The sequence below is a fragment of the Mauremys reevesii genome, linkage group 2 (assembly GCF_016161935.1).
Source record: "Mauremys reevesii isolate NIE-2019 linkage group 2, ASM1616193v1, whole genome shotgun sequence".
Lineage (NCBI taxonomy): Eukaryota > Metazoa > Chordata > Testudines > Geoemydidae > Mauremys > Mauremys reevesii.
The window spans coordinates 241,672,041-241,696,467 of record NC_052624.1 but is presented as its reverse complement, the minus strand read 5'-3'; the positions used below and the strand labels follow the sequence as shown (position 1 = coordinate 241,696,467).

Sequence of the window (24,427 nt, the reverse complement as noted above, 5' to 3'; positions counted from 1 at the left end):
CTCTTATAGTTATTTCATCTAGACCACATTTCCCTAATTTATATATGACAATGTCATGTAGGACTGTGTCAAAAGCCTTATTAAAATCAAGATATGTTGCATCTGCTGCTTCCCCTTTATCTATTAGCCCAGTAATTGTGTCAAAGAAGGGAATCGGGTTTATTTGGCATGGTTTATTCTTGACAAATCTTGTGTTGGTGATTACTTATCACCCTAGTAAACTCTAAATTCTTACAAATTGATGGTTTAATAATTTGTTTTAGTATCTTTATTCAAGTATTGAAGTTAGGCTGACTAGTCTATAATTCACCAGGTCTAATTCACTCCCCTTTTTAAAGATAGGTGCTATGTTTGCCCTTCTCCAGTCCTCAGAGATCTTACTCCAGGAGTTCTCTAAGATAATTGCTAGTGGTTCCAAGATTACTTCAGTTAGTTCCGTAAGTATTCCAAGGTGAATTTCAACAGGCCCTGCCAATTTCAATATGTCCAGTTTATCCGTATATTCTTTAAACTGCTCTTTCCTTATTTTGACTTGAGTTCCTTCCCACTTTTTGTTAATATTAATTGTGCTAAGTATCTGGCTACAATTTATCTTTTTAGTGAAGACTGATGCAAAATAGGTACTAAACAACCCCACCTTCTTGATAGCATCCATTTTTAGATCTTCTTCCTCACTAAGTATAGGACCTACACTTTCCTTCATCTTTCACTTGCTCCTAATATATTTATAAACCCTCTTCATATTGCCTTTTTTGTCCCTTGCTAGGTTTAACTCATTTTGTACCTTAGCCTTTCTTCTTTTGTCCCGATGTGCTTGTGCTGTTCTTTTGTGCTCCTACTTAGTAATTTCTCTGTTTCACTTTTTATAGGATTCCTTTTTTATTTTTCTGGTCGTTAGAGCTGCTGATGAAACCATATTAGCCTCTTACTATTCTTCCTATCTTTCCTTTGCATTCAGATAATATGCAGTTGTACCTTTAATATTGTCTCTTCGAAAAACTGCCAGTTCTCCTGAATTACTTTTTCCCTTAGATTACCTTCCAATGGGATCTTATCTACCAGGTCTGAAGTTTTTAAAGTCTGCTTTTTTGAAATCCCATTGTCCTTATTCAACTGTTCTCACTCCTTCTTGTCTTTAGATTGATGAAATCTATCATTTCGTAATCACTTTCACTCAAATTGCCTTCCACCATCAGATTCTCAACCAATTCCTCTGTTAGTCAGAATCAAGTCTAAAATGGCCAGCCTTACAGATTACTTCTTCCACCTTCTGAAACAAGAAGTTGTCCCCAATACATCCCAAGAACTTATTGGACATGTTTACCTGTGTCTTTTGTCTTTCTTTCTGTATTTTCTCTTTGTCACTGTTATTTTGGCCCCAAGAACTTTTGGACAAACTTTTGGAACTTTCTTCTGGCACCCATGTTGAATTTAAATAAATTAATGCAACTGGAAACAAGGGGATAGGAAGGGGGAACAAAGCTCATATAGGTAGGTTTGGAAAAGTAACAGTGGAAAATATTAATGATATTATATGATTTTTGAACTTGTATACCACTAAAACAATTCTGCTTTTATCTACTATAATTTTAGACATCTAGGTGCTGCAATTTACAAAAACTGAATGAGTACAGTATAAGAAGCTGAATAGAATTGTGTCACTGCCGAATGGATCCTTTGGTCCATTCTCCTGTAGAAGAGGAGCATTGGGGTGTCCAAGGGCTACATTAGCTATTATACTTAAGTTGTCACTTAAGTTCACGGCTGATCGATTGCCTTGTCGTGGCAGGATACCCTTTCAGTGGTGAATAAAAATATCAGTTCAGCCAGGCAAAAGACTTGCAGGAAAATGCATGAATTTGTAAATTTGCCTATTTTCAATTTTAAGTTCTTAAAATTGAAGCAGTTTCATGGAACTTTAGAAATGTTCAATGAAACTTGACACATGTTCAGTGAAACTTCATATGAATAATTTTCTCATTAGGATAGGTGTATCTTTTTTGCCAGATACTAAAACTTTGAACTGAGGTCGTACCTAGTATTAGATACCAGTATCTCAGCTGTGCAAATGATGATTAGAAACTGTCCGTGTTGAAGCATAATGGCAGATTTTTTAACAATTCCAGAGGAAAAATGGTTTCTGATCTTTCACATGGGCTGTTGAGGCTCAAGTGATTGGCTGCCATAGGAACAGTGATAGAACCACAACCTATTTCATGGGATTAAGTTATGTCATTTCAGAAAGACATGATCTGAGCACCCACATTGTCTCCTGTGAGCTTCTAAAGAAATAGAGACTGAGAGAAATAATGTGTGTAAACCAAATAGGATGCCTATACTGAGATGAAGCCAACCTCCCAGTCCTTCAGAGTATGGGGTTATTGGTCTTTAGGAGGTGGGTAAGGTTGAGACCACAAGAAAGTAAGATGATTCCTGCATTCACTGACTAAGTGTATGCATGTCAGTCCTTAGCACAGAATTGGTATTTACTATTTTTAGTAATTCTCCCTTTTTCTTCCTCTGTACCATAACTTTCCAATTACATAAATGTATTTACTGGATATTTTTAATATGGTAATTCAGTTTCTACAGCATATATCCTGTGATGTATTATGCAACCCATGTCGGCTTGGTGTGGCACTCTGTCCCCCTCTAGACATGGCTTGACCAGGTCGAGATTGATGAGCCTGTTACAGGAGTAGCTAAAAGAGATGTGTCTCTTAGCTCAAGCAGTAGAGGCTCATGCATTAAACTCCAGAGATCCCAGGTTTGATCCTAGATGCCAACAACCAGGGTCAGTCTGTGTTACAGTTAGTTTTGCCTTGTACATAATATTAATACATACTATAATCGTAGTTCTTTGTACTGGTACCATATTTAAAAATTACACACTCAGCACTCAGAGGGATTTTACCCAAGAGAGAAATCAGTCCATTATGAACTGAGAAGTGTTGAACATGTTAGCTGGCAGGAAAGTATGTGTTTAAAACAGAGAGTCCAGAGCAGTGGCTCTCAACCTTTCCAGACTACTGTACCCCTTTCAGGAGTCTGATTTGTCTTGTGTACCCCCAAGTTTCACCTCATTTAAAAACTAGTTGCTTACAAAATGAGACATACAAATACAAAAGTGTCCCATCACACTATTACTGAAAAAATTCTTATTTTCTCATTTTTACCATATAATTATAAGATAAATCAATTGAAATATAAATATTGTACTTACATTTCAGTGTATAGTATATATAAAGCAGTATAAACAAGTCATTGTATGAAATTTTAGTTTGTACTGTCTTTGCTAGTGCTTTTTATGTAGCTTGTAAGTAAAACTAGGCAAATATCTAGAAGAGTTGATGTACCCCGTGGAAGACCTCTGAGTACCCCCCAAAGAGTACGTGTACCCCTGGTTGAGAATCACTGGTCCAGAGCACTAGAAAACTATTTTCCCATTCCAAAGCAAGCCAGAGACTAATGTGATACAACCGTGATTTTGTCTTAGAGTTTGGGATTGTGTTATATAACCAATGATTTAATGAACATAATACTGAGTCAGGGAAGACGTCTGTGATACTTAGGGAGGTGTTCTTTTTAATAGAATGTTCAGTTCACATGAAGACATTTTATGAGCTTGTCACAATAGCAACCTCCACTTATGGCTTCAGGAAATAAACCATTTAACTTTTTGAACATGATACCATGATGTAAATCAATGAGAATAAAACTGTCATCTTTATAATAATGAATATCAAGGTGGATTTGGTTAGAAAAACACATTGGAGAATTATCGACCATAAAATCTCCATAATCAGAAAGATAATCTTACTATTCATAATTTGAACTCTAGCATTAGGAATCAGACAAAAAGGAGTCTGGAAAGAGCCCTCAGCCTGTAGTAAATGTTTAGAAATGAAGTAGCAATATGCTAATCAAAAGGTAAAGATGTATCTTGAACCAAGCCTGTTATATAAAACTCAAGATTACTTTTTAAAGCCGGGTTACTCACAATTAATTTAATATATTAAACGCCATTCTGCAGCTCTGTTTTGTATTCCTGAGTTTAAAGCAGTTTTGATTGTTCTGCAAGATATATCATTCAGTTCAACTTCAGGGTTTATTTAACTGATGTGGGTGGGTGAGGGGCCTTATCCAGCGCCCGTTAAAAATCAATGGATCTTTCCATTGACTTCACTGGTGGATCAGATCCCAGGTAGGTGACCCTCTTCTCTATCACCAATCCTGATTAATTTCTTTCTGTATGAGCTGTGCTCAGAGTATGGCGGGAGGGAGGCATTTTATGCTGGCCAGTTATACCACTTAATTACAGATGTGAGCTACCCTATGGCAGGGAAATTGCCTGAGTAGCCCTAAATGGATGGAATAGGAGGAGAGAATTTCATGCTAAATCTTCAGGAAACACCCTTTAAATGAAGAAACATAGGAAGTGGCTATAGGTCTTCAAGTCTTTGAAAATTAAAAGTTCCATGAAGCACAACTGACACTGAGGAAAACCAATCAAATATTTTGAATTTGCATAGAGACAGCTTGCACTTGAATGTACAAAGCATAAATACATCAGTTTATAGATGATGATTGCAGAGGGACTGACGCCTGCATATTGACTTTTAATATATACCAGCAGTCAACAACAGACTGTAAGGATAAACTGTGCATTGTTTTTATTAAACATGACAGTATTATTTCAAACTCCAAATAAAAAAGATGTGAACTGAACATCTTTTCTTTAAAATAAAAAGAAGATATGATGGGAAATGTTAACCACTGATTTTTTCAGGGGTCCTGAGTGTTGAAGTTAGTTGGAGGTGTGGGCACTTGTTAATTCTGGAAACCATTCCTTTGATATACGCTAGATAAGGAGGACTCTGAGTTACTACAGAGAATTCTTTCCCAGGTGTTTGGCTGGTGGGTCTTGCCCATATGCTCAGAATCGAACTGATTACCATATTTGGGGTCAGGAAGGATTGGCAGAGGCCCCTCAGGTCAGATTGGCAGAGGCCCTGGGTTTTTTTGCCTTCCTCTGCAGCATGGGGCACAGGGCACTTGCCCATTTAAACTAATGTAAATGGTGGATTCTGTGTAACTTGAAGTCTTCAAAGCATGGTCCAAGGACTTCAGTAACTCAGGCAGAGGTTAGGGGTCTATTACAGAGTGGGTGCTTGAGGTTCTATGGCCTGCAATGTGTACGAGATCAGTCTAGATGATCATGATGGTCCCTTCTGACCTTAAGGGCTATAAATTTATTTCTTGTAAACAACCAGCTGTAATTCAGTTGTATTCATTTATATCCCATAGGAGTATTTGAAACTTTCCAAACACATGTAGGATAAAGTACCACCGCTCATAATCACATTACTTTTACATGCATACATGTTAATTGTTGTTGTTGTTTGGTGCCAGGTTGAGGACACCTCACTTGAAACCATTGGGACTACTTGAGTAAGTGCTCACTAGTGTGAATAAGGGCTCCACACTCTGGCCCTAAGTATCTGAGGTTATTTAGTTTACTCTGTCACTGAGCATACACTGTAAATAGGAAAAAAAAAGGTGCTTAGAGATACACAATTGAGTAGTGATATCTCCATACATGGAGAGCATGATTAAGAGCTTGTAAGGAAGGATGTGTGACTATATATGTAGCTTTGAAGTTTCTATGAAAGACAAAAATGTAGTACTTGAAAAATGCCTTGTTTTCTAGTACCTCAGGGTCATGAACATTTGTGTGGGCAGATAAACAGATCTCGAAACACTTGGGAACTTTCTGGGTACGTACTGGGCCGCAACAAAAATACATCCTGGGACTAGTTAAACAGAATAACTTGCCTGGGACTTTATGAGCATCTAGCCTTATATGCGGTGTTAGAACTGAAGTGATCTTTTATAGCTACAGACACCTGTAAGTTTATTCTATGCATTGTTATCATAGGACATGACAGTATTACTCCAGACTCTCAATGAAAAAACATATCAAGACTCCAGAAAATAGAGCTTTATAATAGAAATATAACTATTCCCTATAGGAGAACTCCCGTGAATTGTTATGGTACTTTAGGGCCTGATCCTTAAGAACTAATGGGACTGCAATGAGACGACTCCTGGTCTTAAGCAGTATTAACATTCACTAGTAAATGTTGTGGAATCAGACCCTAGTTAGGGCTTGATCCTGCCTCCAGTATATTGGTGAGTGTTTACTTATGTAAGTAGTCCCATGGAAGCCAAGAAACTACTCACATGATTACGTGCTCATCAGCATGAGAGCAGGTTGCACAATTAGGCCATTTATGATTATTTACTAGATAAGAATAGAATCAAAAAAAGAGTTTTCAAAATTCTTTTTGAATTTCTGATCACTGTTTCATTTCTAGAGTTAATTAATTAGACTGTTTTCCCATTAGTGGAGGTTCAATTTTAATATATTCCACCAGGGGCATGGATTGTAACATAAAGTAAGATTGAAAGAAACAGTGTTGCCTCTAAAATAGTTTGGAAATCCTATCATTTTTAAATTGACTCTAAAATTTCTCCAATTTTTTTAAAATTAATATGTCTTAGAATAACTGTTTTTGATTTTCAGCGTGTTTTAATGGGAAAGCTAATTCTTTATGACACATTTTACACCAAATTTCCGAGATGGCCATTTCCTGTTGGATTGTTAATTACTGTTTGTTTTATTTAAGACAGAGGTATTTTAGTGTGTCATTCTGAAGCTCTCTTTTTTTTTTTTTTTAATCAGTGCTTACTTGGGCAAACTCCCTCTAAAGTCACTGCGATGTTTAAAGTCAGTGGTGGTTTTGCCTGTGAAGACAAAATAAAACTGAGTAAGGACCCTAGGATTTGCCCTTTAGTGATTTCCTTTCTCTTGTAATGATTGAAATATACTTATTCCTTTAATTACAATAACTATGTAATTTACTTGAGTTCTATGGCTCACTCCAACCTCCAGGACCTCCAGCAAAGCTTGCCTATATCTCCAGGACCCTTTTGTTATGTGTCTTCTGTTTATCAAACCATTCTCCCTCTGCCTATAGAGAAACAATCCTTGTTTTCCAAGACCTCTCCTACATGGAGTTTTAAGCTTGAGTTCTCTTCCTATGTACTTTTTCCATTAAATTATCAGATACCTACCTCCTCTTTCTTTACCTACTGTTTTTACACTGATGATTCAAAGTTGTATATATCTTTCAGTTTCTTTAATAACTTCTCCATGTTCACTCTTGTTCCTGGCTTGACCAAACAAATATATGGCTTTATTTCACTTTAATTCACCTCAATATCTCCAAGGAAAAAGATCTTTTTTATTAGGCAAAACAGTTATGCTCAAACACAACTTTTTCCTAAATGCAGACCTCCATTTTGTCTTAACTATCTGTATGCCTGTATCATTCTTACTTTAAAATTCGCTTTTCCTCTCACAGCTCCTGTCTCAAATCTTCCTATCTAAACTGCCATAACAACAAAGAAGTGTGCATGTTGCCACTACCTTTACTTGGATATAGCTGAAGTCATCATCCATGTTTTCATCTCCTTGACTATTCCAACTTCCATCTCTGTGGCCTCCCAAAGTCCCAATTCAACATATTCCAGCATCTGTAGAATGCTGTTGCCTACCTTCTCACATCTACAAAGGTAAACACATAAGCCTTATCCTCAGGTAATTTTAATTGCTCCTCATCTGAGTGTCCAGTACAAAATTGCCCTTTTTCTTTGTAAAAAACCCTCTGTGAACTTCTTGCAGACTACCTCATGAGCCATACATTGCATTCTCTGCACTCTTCATCTGTTTATCTACTGAAGTCAGCTTCTCTTTACAAAAATCACACTGCTGTTGGCATAATTCCTATTTTCTGGAGCAACTTCCTCTGTATTTGTCTCTTCTAGAATGTCCACTTACTTCAGCTCTTGTCTGAAAACAGGTTTTCTCTTCTTTCTGTGGACTCATAATTTATTTCTCCCTCTGATTTCATTTGTTTTTAACTTTGTAATTGCATTATTTGACTTTTCAGTGCATTTTGGGACATAACAAAAAAGCAGCAAAGAATCCTGTGGCACCTTATAGACTAACAGACGTTTTGGAGCATCCAAACAAAGTGGGTATTCACCCACGAAAGCTCATGCTCCAAAACGTCTGTTAGTCTATAAGGTGCCACAGGATTCTTTGCTGCTTTTACAGATCCAGACTAACACGGCTACCCCTCTGATAGCAAATATGAAAGAGTCTACACAAAATGAAGTTGCATTATATTGCATGATATTTCTATGGCAATGCTACACTGTAACATTTTCCTCTATTTTCATGATATTACTTAGAATGACAACAAACCTCACCATTTCTCAGTTCACATGTGACATTCACTTCTCCCACCCTCCTTTCCAGTTTTTTTGAGATATATAATTAAACAAACACACATACACAACTTTTCCCTCTGAGTGGAGGAATGGACAGCCCACCACATGACAGATACTCCTCTGTTTTATCAGGTGTCACCGACCTGCAGTAGCGCATGGAAGCTCTCCACCGCCCCACTGTCCAGAAGTGAGTGATTAGGACCGTAACAGAGGAGCTGCAGAGAGCTCCCTGCGCTACTGAAGGGCCAGTGACTCCTCAGTGATCCCTGCACTTGGCTGCGGTCCTGGTGGGGCAGAGCAGAGTCCTGGCCGGGGCAGTCTGCTTTGCACTTTGAATCTGCAGAGATTCAGTGTCACTGGCCCTGTGATGATGCAGGGAGCCTCCTTCACCCCCGCTATTGGGGGAGTGAGTGTGCAAGGCAGAGTAGAGATCCCAGCCAGGACTGTGAGAAGGAAGAGGATGTACCCCCGGCTGTGTGAGAAGCCACCCTGCTGTTGAATGGCTCCTGCCATCTTGATTATCCAAACTCATCCAAATAAAATCCATGTCCCCCATGGTGTTCGGATAATCAGGAGTATACTATACTAGGAAAAGTTTCTAGTGTCTACTAGGCCTAAGATGCCACAGTGCTGGGCATAATATAAGAATCTGAATATCACAGAATAGTTATCAATTCCAATGTGCTGATTAAGCATAAGTGCCCTTACCTTATAGCATATTGGTTGCCTAAATTTACTAAAAGGTGATCTTTGCCCTTTTTGTATTACAGCGGTGCTAGCAATAGAGGATCCATTGTTTTGTACCTCAGAACTTCTAACCTGTTAATAAAGGGGTAAAATATACCCTGTATGCCCAGAAAGGTGATTAAATCACACCATGCTGACAGTAAACTGAGCTATGGAAAAGGCCTGATATCTGTACTTCCAAGAGGATCCATGCATAACAGTCAATTAAGCTGATTATGTTGTAGAAGAGCATAGCTAATTAATAAAGAAAAAATGTTTCCTCCTTACCACATCTTTTTTTCAAGTCAACTGGTTTCATCTAAAATTTACCTCCATGGTGAAACACTAGTTCTCACTTCTTTAATGATTACCTATCTCAGCAAACCTGAAATAATAAAATATTGGAACATAAATTAAATTTAAAAGTGTTATTCTTAAATTTTACAGATTTTAAATAAGCTAGTAAGTTACGAATTTCAGGGTTCTTAAAACGTTTGCTCAATAAAAGTATTTGTCTATAATGTGTTTTGTTACTCTTGGGTTTGGATCCTGGAAACTTACCCTTTAATTGTTCCTTTCTTTCTCATTTTTAATGAGTTAAAAGAGTTTAACGGAGAAGAAAAGGTAAAAGAATTATAGTCTCTGTCCAATATGGCAACACGGTTGTGAAATAGGAAAATCACAAATAGTATCTCTGATTTGGGTTTAATCAATTGATTCTGTAACTGTGTGAATCAAGATCACACTTTATTTGAAAAACAGGTTTTAGGTTACAAAGAGTTATCAAAATGACACTAAAAGAAGCTTAAGCTAAAACTTAACCCAAACCAGTGACAGATTAATGAAGTAACTTGATGAAGAGTGTCTCTGGGGAAATAGTGGCATAAAATGAAATCTGTATTTGACCAGAGGCAATCCATTCATTTCAGTAAGACAAGCAGTGAGACAAGAGAAGCAAAAAAAGGTATTCAGCTCAGTTTAGCTTTGATTGATGGCAGAACCAATGAGAAGATAAGGTTTTAACAAGTTACTCAGATTTAGCCCTTGTTTAAATTTCATTATAAGTTAACCTTTTCATATCAAGTATGAATCTAGAATTGGGTGATCACTTTTGATGGATTGTTAAGTGGAGTTTTTTACCCATTCAGACAAATGTCCCACACTATTATCCTTCTGTGCTTTTCATTTCTTTAGAACAGAGTGTCCCAACCCATGCCATGCAGCTCTCAGAGGAGATCTGTGTTTGGGGGAGCTGTGGCAGTGTCATGGGAAATCAAATAAAAATATAAGTCTTTAGGGGAAAAATCAATAGATTTAAAATTATTTTAAAAAATGGATACCCCACCTCAGCCCTGTGTAACGGGTTTGTCAAAGCCCTGAGAACTCTAGCTAGTGATCCAGTGAGACCAGTACAGCAGGCCACTAGAGTCCCTGCTAATAAAATATTAAATCTGTATACTGAATTTACCCTAGGTAAAGCAGTACAAACCCCATTAAAAACATCTATTTATTATGTACAACAGACACTACAAGTATCCATGCCCACAGATCATGAGTTGGGACAGTTGTTGTGATAGCTTCGCATGCACGCATTACGGGCATCATTCAGGCTTTGTTGGGACTCCCTTCTGGGCTTGGGTTGGCTCAGAAAGATGGATGATCATTTAATAAAAAAAACTCAGTGGCAATTGGCATATGGACAGCAGGAAACTATTTTAATGATAGCGAAGGAAGAAAAAGAAAATGCCAAAGTATGATGGCAAATATATGACGTCTAGCTTTATGCTGACTGATTCCAAATCATCAGGTGAGATATGTCCTAAAGAGGCTAGTTCCCGAGAGTACGATGTCCCCAAATTTGCTGCGATATTTAGAAAACAAACATCTGTCACTGAAGGATGGAGCTGTTCTTTCTTTTCTTTTCTTTTTTTTTTTTGGAGGGGGGGGAAGAAAACCTGAGACCTTTATAAAATCAACAAGATCCAATTACTCAGACTAGCAATGTTAACACGAAAGCCCTTTAGACATGGTATTTGGTTTCTGTAGATATCATATAGCAATAAAAGGTCCATTCCACTGAAGAAAACCTTATTCTTTCATGGGCAAAAGACATGGATTCAGAAGTTCTAGTGCCCGAAGCAGGTAATAAATTGAAAATAGTGTTTGTGTCAAAGAACAACAACAACAACAACAAAACACTGAGTTCTTCCCTATCAGAGACAAGGTGGGTGAGGTAATATCTTTTATTGGACCAACTTTTGCTGGTGAAAGAGACAAGTTTTAGAGCTACACAGAGCGCATTTTCACCTGGGTAAGGTACTCAGAGTATCACAACTAAGTACAAGGTGGAATAGATTGTTTAGTATAAATAGCACATATTCTGAGAGACTATTCAAGATGAAATGGCCTGTTAACACCTCTCCAGTTATAGGACAAAAAATGAGGGGTTAGTGCAGGGGTTGGCAACCTTTCAGAAGTGGTGTGCCAAGTTTTCAATTATTCACTCTAATTTAAGGTTCCGCATGCCAGTAATACATTTTAATGTTTTTAGAAGGTCTCTTTCTATAAGTCTATAATATATAACTAAGCTATTGTTGTATGTAAAGTAAATAAGGTTTTAAAAATGTTTAAGAAGCTTAATTTAAAATTAAATTAAAATGCAGCGCCCCCCACACCGGTGGTCAGGACCTGGGCAGTGTGAGTGCCACTGAAAATCAGATCGCGTGCCACCTTCGGCACGCGTGCCATAGGTTGCCTACCTCTGGGTTAGTGGTTTACAGATTGTTGTGATAAGCCATAAATCCAGTGTCTTTATTAAAACCATGATTTTTAGTGTCTAGCAAAGCTATGAATTTAAGCCCCCATACTCATCTTTTGAAGGTGTTGTGCAGGTTTCTTTTGAGGATGAGGCCTGAGAGGTCAGATATTGAATGATGGTTTTGTGAAAAGTGTTTGCCCATGAGTGCCTTTTATTATTTGTCTGTGTGAGTTCATTTGAGAGCATAGTGACTGTCTTGTTTCACCACATAGTTGTTATTGAGGCATTTACTGACTGGATGAGCTACACCACATGTTCTGATATTCATCTGTAGCACCTATGGATCTTGAAAGGTGTGTTGTGGGGAATGTTGATCATCATACCAGTGGAGATATATCTGCAGGTTTTGCATCTGTTGTTATGGCAGGGTCTGGTACCACTTTTGAGTTCTTGTGACCTGGTCTGTGTGGAGCTTGCTTCTGAGTATGAGCTTGGTGAGCTGGGGAGTTGATTGAAGGCCAGAAGAGGGGGTTTGGGAAATATTTCTTTCAGCATGTGGTCCCCATTGAGTATGGGTTATAATTTTTTAATGATACCACTGTGGGTTCTAGTGCTGAGTGCTAGGTAACAAGTACGGGTGTGCGGTTGGAGGGTTTCCCCCCCCCCTCCCCGTATTGAAGCAGGTTCTGTTGGGGTATTTGGGTGCCCCGTTCCACGATGTCTGAGAACAACTTTCTAAACTGACAAAAAGTGACTATTTAGTAATTTACCTGTTGATCAAAAATTATGGGAACTGTGTATTTCCTCATTCTCTCCTCCTGTGGAACCTCTTCCATCAACAAGAAAGCCTCATCCATCACATAGAATTTTGACTGTGCTTATAATTGTGTCCCTCCTGTGTGATTAAAGTTCCTATTTCAAATCTTCATAGTTATTTCTGATTTAGTTACAGTTACAAAATGTCACCAGCTCAAGGTTAGGATTAGAAGTGTCATAACTCTCTCTCCCAGAACACTTCTTATTCTGGAAGGAGATTGCCAGGTCTGAATGTTTGGAAAACCCTGCTTTAAGAAGGATCCTCAGCACACTCTGGTGACATACAGTATAACTGCTCCCCCACTGGTATATCCCTAACCTACTGTTGCTCCTGCATCTGTAAGTTTGATACCTTGTGAATAAGCTTTCTTGTACCTCTATGTGGGTAGTTGTCAACAGTCTCTCTCTTCTAGTGAGGGCAGGTGAGCAGTGGTTTTATACTTATAGCTCAGGTATTTATGGGGCAGTCCTTGGGCCTTATCACTTCTTAATTTGCTATTTCAGTGACGTTCAAAATGAAGTCTTTTAAGAGATTATCATTGTTTGCATTGCAGTAACACCTAGACTGCAAGGGTTGGGGGCATTGTTGTGCCAATGCAGTGTACTTATATAATGAACTTGTTGCTTCCAAAAGGACAACAGTTTTCCCAGTTAGTTTATTTGCCACTATGATACCTATACTGCAGACACGTTTTTTCCATGTCCCCTTCTGTTGCATATTTTAAGCAAGATTCTCAATAAGACTACTCTAGATCTACACCAGTGTAAATGAGATGAAAATCTGCCTCTTTTTAATCAGTCGTAGACACATTTACTACTGTTACATACATTTTAAAATACACAATTATTATTGGAGCTTTCCAAAACACAGTAGCTATTAAAGAAAACTTCAAAAGACATTCTGTTATAAACAAATAGTTTATATTTTCTTCATATGCTACATGTTTAAATGTAATTCACCCCCGTGGAAGGCTGTTTTAGAAACCAAGAATGTCTTTTGTTCTACTGTGTGAAGTGTATGTTGTAGAAGAGCCATAAATAATGGACTTTTCTTGAATTTGAAAGGCAGGATTTGGAGAACTATCAGAAGTAACTTGATAGCTAAAGCCTGATGGAAAAGGTGCCTGAGGCTATTTAATCTTTGTGAAAGTGGCATAATACTACAGTGACCCGTACAATTTGTTGTTTAGTAATTGGTGCCAGACCTGTGTAGAGTAATGGAGTACACAAAAAAGCTGTATTAAGATAACATTAAAGGTCTCGCTGAAATGCAATTAGGCTGGGTATTTCAAAATTAAACTTTTCATTCTGCACTTAACTTACACCACTGTGCCTAAGGTTTGCAATCTGTATGTCGAGGGAAATTCCGCAGAGAACAGCGTGAATGGAGTGAAAATCTGACTTGCCAGCATTCTGAAGTTTAACATTAGTATTGTATCATTTACCACCAGATCGATGTTGTTCACTATTCTGCTAACACTATACTTCAAAATGTGCTAGAAAATGTAGTTATCATACAACATATGAATAGAAGTTGCTTCTTAAAACTGAAAGTCTTGGGCATTTAAAAAAAATGTTGGAGGTGCTGCTAGAAGCTCCATTGTTAAGGTTAAGTTAAGATTTGCAGTTAAAGCAGGACTAAAAACTGTTTTTTTAAAAACCCCTTTATGATTCTTCAGCAAATTGATACACTAATGGCTTGATCAAAAGCCCCCGAGGTCAGTGTAAAGCCTCCTCCACTTCACCTCCCCAACTGATTTTAACAGTCCTTGTTTCACCTCAGGACAATTTAATTTTCTATTAAGTTCTTTTGATCAATAATCTTTAAAGTGTAAAAAGCAAACCTTTTTCACCACATGCAAAAGTGCATTTCAGCAGAGTTCTGAAAAATGCTGCATACTCTTACAAAGAAAAACGTCAAAAAAATCCAAATATTAACAACTCTGGAAATTAGTAGTTGAGGGATTCAGTCAATTCCCCACCATCACATACTTCAGCCTCACTCATTATTAGCTCACCTGCCATACAGCCCCCTCAAAGTTTAAATTTGCTCTCTAAAACTTACCGCAACGACAAATTGCTAGGAGATTTTAAATACCACTTCCTATGCAAGGGATTCACTTTCTATATCTTTAACAATAACATATAGTACAATATTGTTCACTACAAAAAAATCTTAATATAGCCTTGATCTTGCAATCAGTTCTGCAAAGGCCTAGGGATCCACTCAGACAGAGCTAATTTCAGAATCAGGGTCTTTGTTAGTTGCTACAAGAAATAATTAATATGATTAATAAATGCCAATCAAGATGGTTTTATGAAAAATAGATCTTGTCAAACAAATCAAATTTCATTCCTTGAGGCGATTACAAATTTGGTTGATAAAGATAAGTGTGTAGCTGTAACATACTTAGACTTTTGTAAAGCATTTGACTTACAAATAGCAGTGGGGAACTGTATTGATTCCAAATTGATTCGTTTGGGACTCTGTGTGTGTGTGTGTTTATTCATTTTAAATATCTATTTTTGGTAAAGATTCCATTGTAGCCAGGGGTGAAAGTAATGTTAAATTATGACTGGTACAGGGGCTGGCTTTGGCCCCCCAGAAGGGGAGGGGCCTCAGGCAGAAGGGGCCAGGATGGGGGGAGGGATATCTCAGTGGTTTGAGCATTGGCCTGCTAAACCCAGGGTTGTGAGTTCAATCCTTGAGGGGGCCATTTAGGGATCTGGGGCAAAAATTGGTCCTGCTAGTGAAGGCAGGGGGCTGGACTCAATGACCTTTCAAGGTCCCTTCCAGTTCTAGGAGATTGGTATATCTCCAATTATTACCTATTGCCTCTCCCAGCCAACCCATCTGCGCTGTCTGTCCCCTGCCACCTGGGGCTCCGGCTGCACTTTAAAAGCATCCGGGGCTCTGGCTGCTGCCACGGAGTCAGCGGCCGGAAGCCCCGGACCCTTTTAAATCACTGACCCTGGGCAGTTGTCCCTTTTGCCTACCCCCATCGGTGGCGGCCTCGGGGGGGGGGGGGGCAAAAGGGGCAACGACGTTAAAGCACTGCCACGGCAGTGGTTTAACGAGGGCTGTGTACGGGGCAGTACTGGCTTCTTACCGGTATGCTGTACCGGCCCATACTGACCCACTTTCACCCCTGATTGTAGCATACTTTCCACCACCGCTCATTTTAATCAATATTGTTTGCGAATTCTGCACATTTATCATGGAAATTAAGATGGAGTACTTGCTTTTGATGAAATAGCTTAGAACAAATGGTCTTGTAACAGTACGGATTCCTGAAGTAGTTCAAACTTTTCTGTCAAACGATTCTTCCCGTGGAGTGTTTAATTTAACAAAAGGTCACTGTGTGCTTAATAAGACAGCAAAAGGACATCTTAACCTGCAATGAAATGGGAAAAAAAATGTTTCTAATTAGGAATTAGTTGTATAGTTCTGAATGTAGCAAGAATTGTTTTTAGGGCCTTTTAAGTTCTGGTTGGTGGGCACAGTATGGTATTATTCTGTTGTTAATTCTAACCACTAAGAAATTAAAATCTCATTTAAACTGGGAACATTTGCAGTTTTTGATCAGAATGACATGCAGTCCTCTGGCTGAGCTTGATTCTAATTGTGTTCCAAGAGATAAATGACCAATGGTTGATTAATCCAGTTACCCCACTGTTAAGCATTTTTTTCGTTATAAAATATTTTTAATGATCTTAGAATAAGAATTCTGTACCGCTGAGAATCAAATAACTAACCCATAATGAGATCTAGCATAAAAGACTTCACAGATTAATGCAGTAATTTCTCACCTATTTATTTAAAGCTATTTTTCTCTGAAGATAAAATGCCTTACCCGCACTGTATATATCCATGCCTGCAGTAATCAGAGTAAAATGAATGTGAGTTGTGTCACTGAGCACTCTGTCAGATTAATTTGTTTGTTTGTTTGTTTCAGCATAAAGAACGTCACTCCAAAAGTAGGTGATGCCGAAACCCGCAAAGCCATTCGCCGTGCCTTTGATGTGTGGCAGAATGTAACTCCTCTGACATTTGAAGAAGTTCCTTACATTGAATTAGAAAATGGCAAGAGGGACGTGGACATTACAATCATTTTTGCGTCAGGTTTTCATGGAGACAGTTCTCCCTTTGACGGGGAGGGAGGATTTTTGGCCCATGCTTACTTCCCTGGGCCAGGAATTGGGGGAGACACTCATTTTGACTCAGACGAGCCATGGACTTTGGGAAATCCTAATCATGATGGTAAGAACAGATTTCAGTTTAAAAATAGTGAATTCAAGTGTGGTGTGCATTTCCACAATCAGAAAACAATTTCCATACTATCTGGGGCTCCGAAGGACCTGTTGGTGTTTCACTAATTCCACATTAGTGTGGAAATGTGTCAATCAATATGTGGTCTGTTAGGGATCTTCAACATGAAACAATTTTTTGTAAATGTAAGTTACATAATTGTTGTTTCTCTTTGGAGATAGCTTAAATTCCTTGTAGGAGCTACTGAGTTCATCCAACCATTGAATTATTTATGTAATGTACCCTTTGTGTGCATTTTCTTTACCACATTATCTTTAATTAGGTTGAGGAAAAATTTAACATTTAATAGCAGGGATATTATGACACAAAAACATCAGTTAACAACAGTGACCAATAGCTAATTAGGACCTACAACCTGGTCTGCTATTTTTTGCCATGATGATGCCATGGCTTGGTGCAAAATCAACCCTTGATTTGCCATTTCAGGAATATAGTTCATTTATCCCAGTGTCTGCAGATCCATTGAAATTCAAACTGGCAGTGCTTGAATACTTCATAAGCAGCTGATAACCATTTAATACTGCCTGATTAGTTGGGATGACTCATCAAATTAAGCTTTGTTAGTTTATTATAAAATTTAGTTAATTGGATGAGTAAACCGGCTTCTTTCAAGAGGCCTGGTTTAAAGTTGGCCACAGGTTATTTAGATAATGAATTTGGTTGTCTTCAACAGGACCTCTATCACTCATGAGGGAAGGGTTGGACAAAGTATCTTTAGAAATCTTTATTTTGTCTGCAGAAAAAATTAAATATCTGCTGAATTGATGTGATAGATCCATTAACCCAAGAAGAAAAATTTAAAATCAGCAATTAAGAACACACACATAATGCTGCTCAGTTTGATGGGGATTTCTGGCTTTAATTTTTTTTCCTCAGGGATTTTCCAAGTCAGAGCCTCAGTTTATTGTTAAACACCATTTTCACTTAGGTGCTAGCAACAAGGCTTTAAGTTAATATTTTATTACTATGGATATAGGGTATGGTAACACGTATAATGGTGCAGTTCTTTCAGTGTAGGCGGCTCAATGAGACAGCAATGCATCTATCTAGACAGTGAAGTCCTTAACTAACAGAATGTCTACCAGAAACTTCATTTATATGTTGAATGAAAGCATAAATTCTTGACAATGCAGTAAAATCTGTGGGATTGTATTGCTTGTATTTTACCCCCTTTATGTTAAAATCTCTGCTCAGAACAGACAGAGTTCAGTTAGGTGGAGTTAATAGTAAAGCTGTTGCAGATTTGAATTAAAATACTGATATACCAATGGTTCTCGCCCAGGGGTCTGAGGCCCCCTAGGGGGCCATGAGCAGATTTCAGAGGGTCCGTCAAGTATGGCTGGCATCAGGTCCAGGGCAGAAAGCCAAAGCCCCACCACATGGGACTGCAGCCAGGGCCCCTGAGCTCCACCACCAGGAACTGAAGCCCGAGAAACTTAGCTCTGTGGCTCCTTGGCATGGAGCCTCAGGCAGTTGCCCTGCTTGCTACCCCCTAATGGCAGCCCTGACTTTTATATGCAGAAAAACAGTTGCTATGGCACAGGTGGGCCATGGAGTTTTTATAGCATGTTGTGCGGGCCTCAAAAAGAAAAAGGTTGAGAATCCCTGGTATATATATCTCCTGTTGTGTGCTTCCTTTTAGTCATCAGTTTAGGCCCCCAATAGAATCTGAGGATTGATATGCACTTGAAAGTTATTTTGGATTAAAGCAAAATGTGAATTTTAAAAGCAATTGCTGTGCCTGTAGTTTAATCCCATCAGGAAAATACACTCTTATTCTTGAATAAGAGCATCCACATGAGGTCTGTTGCTGAATGACTGCTGTGGGATAGCAGTTGTGGTTAACATCCCTATGTAGACAAACTCTAATATTTTTTAAGAGATACATTTCAGTAAGGAGAAAAAAGTGGGAGAGGACTGGCGAGCAAAGGGTTAGCAGAGGTGTTTGAATATTATCCCTAAAAAGAAGTTTCTTATACAAATTAATACTTTGACCACTTAGAGGGGAAGATCTTGGCATCTGTATCAAGGGTAAACTATTATACCATGGTAAGTATCACTGAAAATTAATATACTTATTATATTATCTATTCACAATTTGCATTTTCTACAGTTAATATCCAGTGTGCTTTTGTGTATCCATTTATATTTAAGGAGGGGATATTCCTGTTAAAATGAAACATACTGTCAGGAACAAAACTGGCTGGTGATGTTAACCAGGATTCCACAGTATTGTGGGAAATGAAAGAGACAATTTTCTTAGAAAAATAAGAATGCTTCCAAATTTTGGGGACTGCTGGATTGGTTGTTGAGGGTGATATATAATGAAGTCTGAATACCTTGCCAGGACTCAGTGTCAGTGCGCTGAAAGGCAGAGGGGTGCAAAGCATATTCTGGTGTTGAACCACAATTTATTCTTCATAGATAGCCTTTATATTTTTAAGGTTCACTGCTTATATAGTAGTTCCTGTATCATGTAGTAGAGTCATTATCTAGTATAGTCTATATCATTTAAAAATCTAGTAAAAGAGCAGGGAACTTCAGTGACAGAAATTAAAAGAAAATCTACCCCCAAAATGCTGCAAGTATTACTTAGCTAAATGAGTTTTTCTCTCTCTCCTGTTCTACTGCTCTAGAGTGGTTTGGAAAAAAACAGAACAGCTTGGTTATTTAGCAAAAATGCTAATCAGGGACCCTCTTGATAAGAACCAGGCTCATTTTCCACAGTATATTGCACTGCTAATGAAGGCAATTTGAATTCTGTCTACCTCAAAAGAGATAAACAACTTCTTGGAGTGCTCGTAAAACCTTAATACATTGTTATCCTGTTTTCGATAAATTTTGTTTGGGTTACCCCTACTTTTGAAGCTCTTGAGTTAATGCAAAAACAACGAGAAAAATCAAGTTTTGTTAGAAACCAAAACCTGACCTGAAGGAAACATGTACATATTAGTTCTTTGCACCAGCACTCTGTGGTTATATTCTAATGTTACTTTATACTGATTGTCACAATCATGTTTTTTTTCCCTTTAATGTCCTGGTGTTCTGAGTTTTCTCATTATGCTTGCTTTGTATGGGTTTATTAATGTCACGGTCTGAAATGACACATCCAAAGGAATTATGACTTCCCTGTATTTTAGTGCTGCTTATCTCCATTCTTACCACAGTGGTATATTGCTATGGACCGCAAAGCTATCAAGCCGCACGTGTGTGGAGAACTGCACTCTCAACCCTCACCACACCTGCATTCTGAAGAAAGAATAGGAGAGACTCATGGAGCAAATGGGCTTTCCACTTAGACAAAGTCCTCCTCTCTCACAGCTCACCAGTAGCTGTGTCTCTAAGGCCATTTGTTTCTATGGAGCAATGCATTTGTGGAACAGATGGTTAAGGGAGAGGAATGGGAGCAAGAGGGGTGTGTGTGTGTGTGTGTGTGTGTGTGTGTGTGTGTGTGTGTGTGTGTGTGTGTGTGTGTGTGTGTGTGTGTGTGTGTGTGTGTGTGTGTGGAGGGCCAAGGGGAAAGGGCAGGGAAAGCCCAGGGTAGAGAGATGAAGGTCTGTGTATTTTATACATTGGACTGTATCCTTCTCCACCCATCCTTCATGTGTCACTTGTTATTTTAGGCCTCCATTCTTCCAGTTGTTCCATGTGAGTGGGCCCTTTCATATGGGTGCCCCATTTACAGTACCTCTCTGTACAGTACCTGATCATGGCCTCTCTGTACAGTACCTGATCATGGCCTTAGGTTTCTGTAAGTTCTCTGGGCTGAGGACAGTGACTCCATATACGTCTATTCCACACCTAGTAATGGGGCCCTAATCCTAATTAAACAGATGCTTTATTTAAATCTGTTTTAAAAAAAGAAATATGGATTTTTCAAGCCGTCAGCTGGTGAGAGATGGATCATTTTTATGACTTCATGCCATTTAGATGCTCTATATCACCTCATTTTCCTAATAGAAAGTTTAGATACTGGACAATGGGTCCAAACCCAGAAAAAGACCTTTTCCAGAGTGTGGCACTGTTAGGGAAATATGGTATCATCAAAATCCCCAACAAGAGCCCATCTCAGAGAATTCATCTAATTATACAAATATCAAACTGCCGTCCTGAAATTTAAAGTCACAAGACCAGAAAAAGATCTGCCTTTAGAACTAAATGTTCCTGGTGCTGTCAGAAAAATCCTCTACTGTGCACTGCTACCCATATTTATAGATTCATAGAAATGTAGGGCTGGAAGGGACCCCAAGAGGTCACCTAGTGGGTTTCCTCCTACCCTAATGTGAGGCAGGAACAAGTAAACCTAGACCACCACTGACAGATGGTTTGTCCAACTTGTTCTTAAAAGCCTCCAATGACGGGGATTCCACAACCTCCCTAGGAGGCCTATACCAGAGCTTAACTATCCTTACAATTAGAAAGTCTTTTTTCCTAACATCTAACCTAAATCTCCCTAATTGCCAATTAAGCCAGTTACTTCTTGTCCCCCTTCAGTGGACATGGAGAACAATGGAGAATTGATCACCGTCCTCTTTAACAGCCCTTAATACATTTGAAGACCGTTATCAGGCTTCACATTGAAACTGAAGATCCCATATTTCTTGTTGGATTTCTTGTTTCTTGTGACAAGGCTCTCCAGCAAAACATCTTCATCTGGTCACTGTTCAATCCATAGATTGGGTGTTTTTGATGCACTGTGAGTGACAATAAATCAACACTACTGAGGTGGCAGGAGATAGTAGAGCCAATTCTGTAGTAGCTCTGCTGTACTCAAGAGACACAAAGCCCCCTCTTCCTTCCGCACCTCTGTAGTGCACTATTCTATGATATTCCAATACACTGGTAAGGTCATACAAAACAAATGCTATGCCTGAGACACAGGAGATTTCATGTCCTTAAGATATGGAAGAGTTAAGTTCTGTTCACCTACACTGTGCTGTCTTTGTAAGTGGGGGCAGACAGTCTTTATAAATCTGTGCCAAACATTTACTTAAAATTCTGAATTTGTCCCTCTTGTAAGTTTACAAATAGCAAAATAAATTAAAAAAAGGAAGAGTGCATTTATGCAGTGGCACAACTTAGGACAGAGACCCACCTCTCAACTTTACCCATTTAAGAGAATATAATACATTGGCCAAAGTAGTACTGAGAGTGCAAGTAGCTCAGTCTTTCTCTAGACCAGGGGTAGGCAACCTATGGCACGTGTGCCGAAGGCGGCACGTGAGCTGATTTTCAGTGGCACTCACACTGCCCGGGTCCTGGCCACCGGTCCGGGGGCTCTGCATTTTAATTCAATTTTAAATGAAGCTTCTTAAACATTTTAAAAACCTTATTTACTTTACATACAACAATAGTTTAGTTCAGGGGTCAGCAACCTGTGGCATGCGGCTCGCCAGGGTAAGCACCCTGGCGGGCCGGGCCAGTTTGTTTACCTGCTGCGTCAGCAGGTTCAGCGGACCGCGGCTCCCACTGGCCGCAGTTCACCGTCCCAGGCCAATGGGGGCGGCAGGAAGCTGCGGCCAGCACATCCCTCGCCCGCAACTCTTCCCGCTACCCCCATTGGCCTGGGACGGCGAACCGTGGCCAGTGGGAGCCGTAGTTGGCCGAACCTGCTGACACGGCAGGTAAACAAACTGGCCCAGGCGAGCCGCATGCCACAGGTTGCCAACCCCAGGTTTAGTTATATATTATAGACTTAGAGAAAGAGACCTTCTAAAAAGGTTAAAATGTATTACTGGAATGTGAAACCTTAAATTAGAGTGAATAAATGAAGACTCGGCACACCACTTCTGAAAGGTTGCCAACCCCTACTCTAGACACACACATGCACTTGGAATAATGCAAATATTTTAAAATATTTCCATTAATCATCTCCAGCTATTATTTGCAATGGTCAGTAGGCTTGATTTCACTATCAAAGGCCCACAGTGACAAAAAGTCATTTAAAGGGAGAGGGATGTAGTGGTCCAAGAACTGTTAAGTGCAGCCCAGAATGTGGGAGATGCTGGAGTGGTGGTTGGGTCAGGAGCATAACCAGAACATACAAGAAATACATTGGTTCAGCACATATTGTAGGTAGCCTCTTCTGGTGGGGCTTTCATGGAAAGCCCGACATATAATTAACGCTTCCATACCTCATAGAGCCTCCAGGGCTAGGGGGTTGTAGTTAGAGGCAGAATTCCTTGTCTCAGTTCTAATTTGAAAAGAGACAGAGACAAATACTTAGTGGATTGTGGACCTTTTGTTCTTTCAAAGAAGGAAGACTGGAGGGTCTGAACTAACTGTTCTAGAGTTACAGAAGCTCTTAGGGACCAGCTCCATCTGTTTAGGAATCTGTGGGGTTGAATCACCACAATTCTCTTGATAACCATCAAAGACTACTTGCTGGATCAAGTTCCTGTAGCTTCCTAATATTCTCTGGCACCCCTTCTAACCCATCAAAGGCAGATTCTAACTACTGAGTTCTAGCTGAAGCTTCATCTTGGTAGATGGTGACAGGGAAAGGAAGACAAATTTTGATAAATCTTGGCAGTTTTTGGTTGCTGCTGCCTGTCTGTTGGAGGAAAGAGAAACTATTGCCATCAGTCTGTCTTGATGACTAAGATTCAGAAATAGCAGTTATAGGTAACAGATTCTGTATATTTAAAATCATGGCCAAAAATGAATTTGAAGTATTCTTGACAGTTAACAGCGTGTCGATTCCTCTTCCTTACTATTCCCTTGCATCTTTTTCTCATCTTTTTTCCATCTATCTCTTTTCTACCTTGATTGCATGTTTTATTGTAAACATAATTCCTATTAAATAGGACAAGTTCTTAGGTAAAATCCTAAAGATGAATGTAAGCTAAAGAGAGATGAAGATGTTTATAGATCAGGATATCACGGATAAAGACTTACACATCATGAAACTTTTAATAAAGAAACAAATTAGAAATGCCTTTCTGGATACAGTCCCATCACTAATTCACATTATCTTACATTTTCTGCCTTTTTAATTTATAGCTTTCCTCTCTTCACCAATGTGAATAAAAGCCTCTAACTTTCAAACATAGGCTTTGTCTATACTAGAAAAGTTGCACTGGTTTAACTAAGTTGATTTCAAATTGATCTAGTTGCACTGGTTCATGTCCCTAATGTAGAAGCACTTAAACCATTTTAAACCTTTGTTGAAATCAGTTTAGTTTGCTTTGGTAAATTACCTAATTTATTTAAACCAATTTAAGTGCATACACCTTACAGATGTGCACCAGTTTAACGAGATCAATTTTAAATTGATCTAGTCACCCAAGGGTAGCTTTTTAATATAAACAATGCCTTAGAAACCTTGCTCTGGGAAAACAGGGAAACCTTCCATTCCTGTACTTTGTAATCTGAGCAGTGTTAGACAACAAGGTATAGTACTTAAAATGTCAGTTGCTGCCTGGAGACCTGTCTACATT

At 38.9% G+C, this 24,427-nt stretch overlaps 1 protein-coding gene across 8 annotated transcripts in view; it reads left to right on the top strand.

Annotated features, from left to right (window-relative positions):
* The window catches only part of MMP16 (matrix metallopeptidase 16), a 290,712-nt gene that overhangs the window by 183,737 nt on the left and 82,548 nt on the right, over positions 1–24,427 (top strand). For all 8 annotated transcript variants that reach the window (XR_005595084.1, XM_039527480.1, XM_039527479.1 and 5 more), the window contains one exon: positions 16,615–16,919. Coding sequence is in view for 7 of the 8 variants with exons in the window: in XM_039527480.1 (XP_039383414.1) it covers positions 16,615–16,919 (305 nt within the window). In the remaining variant the exon portion in view is untranslated. The remainder of the gene's footprint in view (positions 1–16,614; positions 16,920–24,427) is intronic.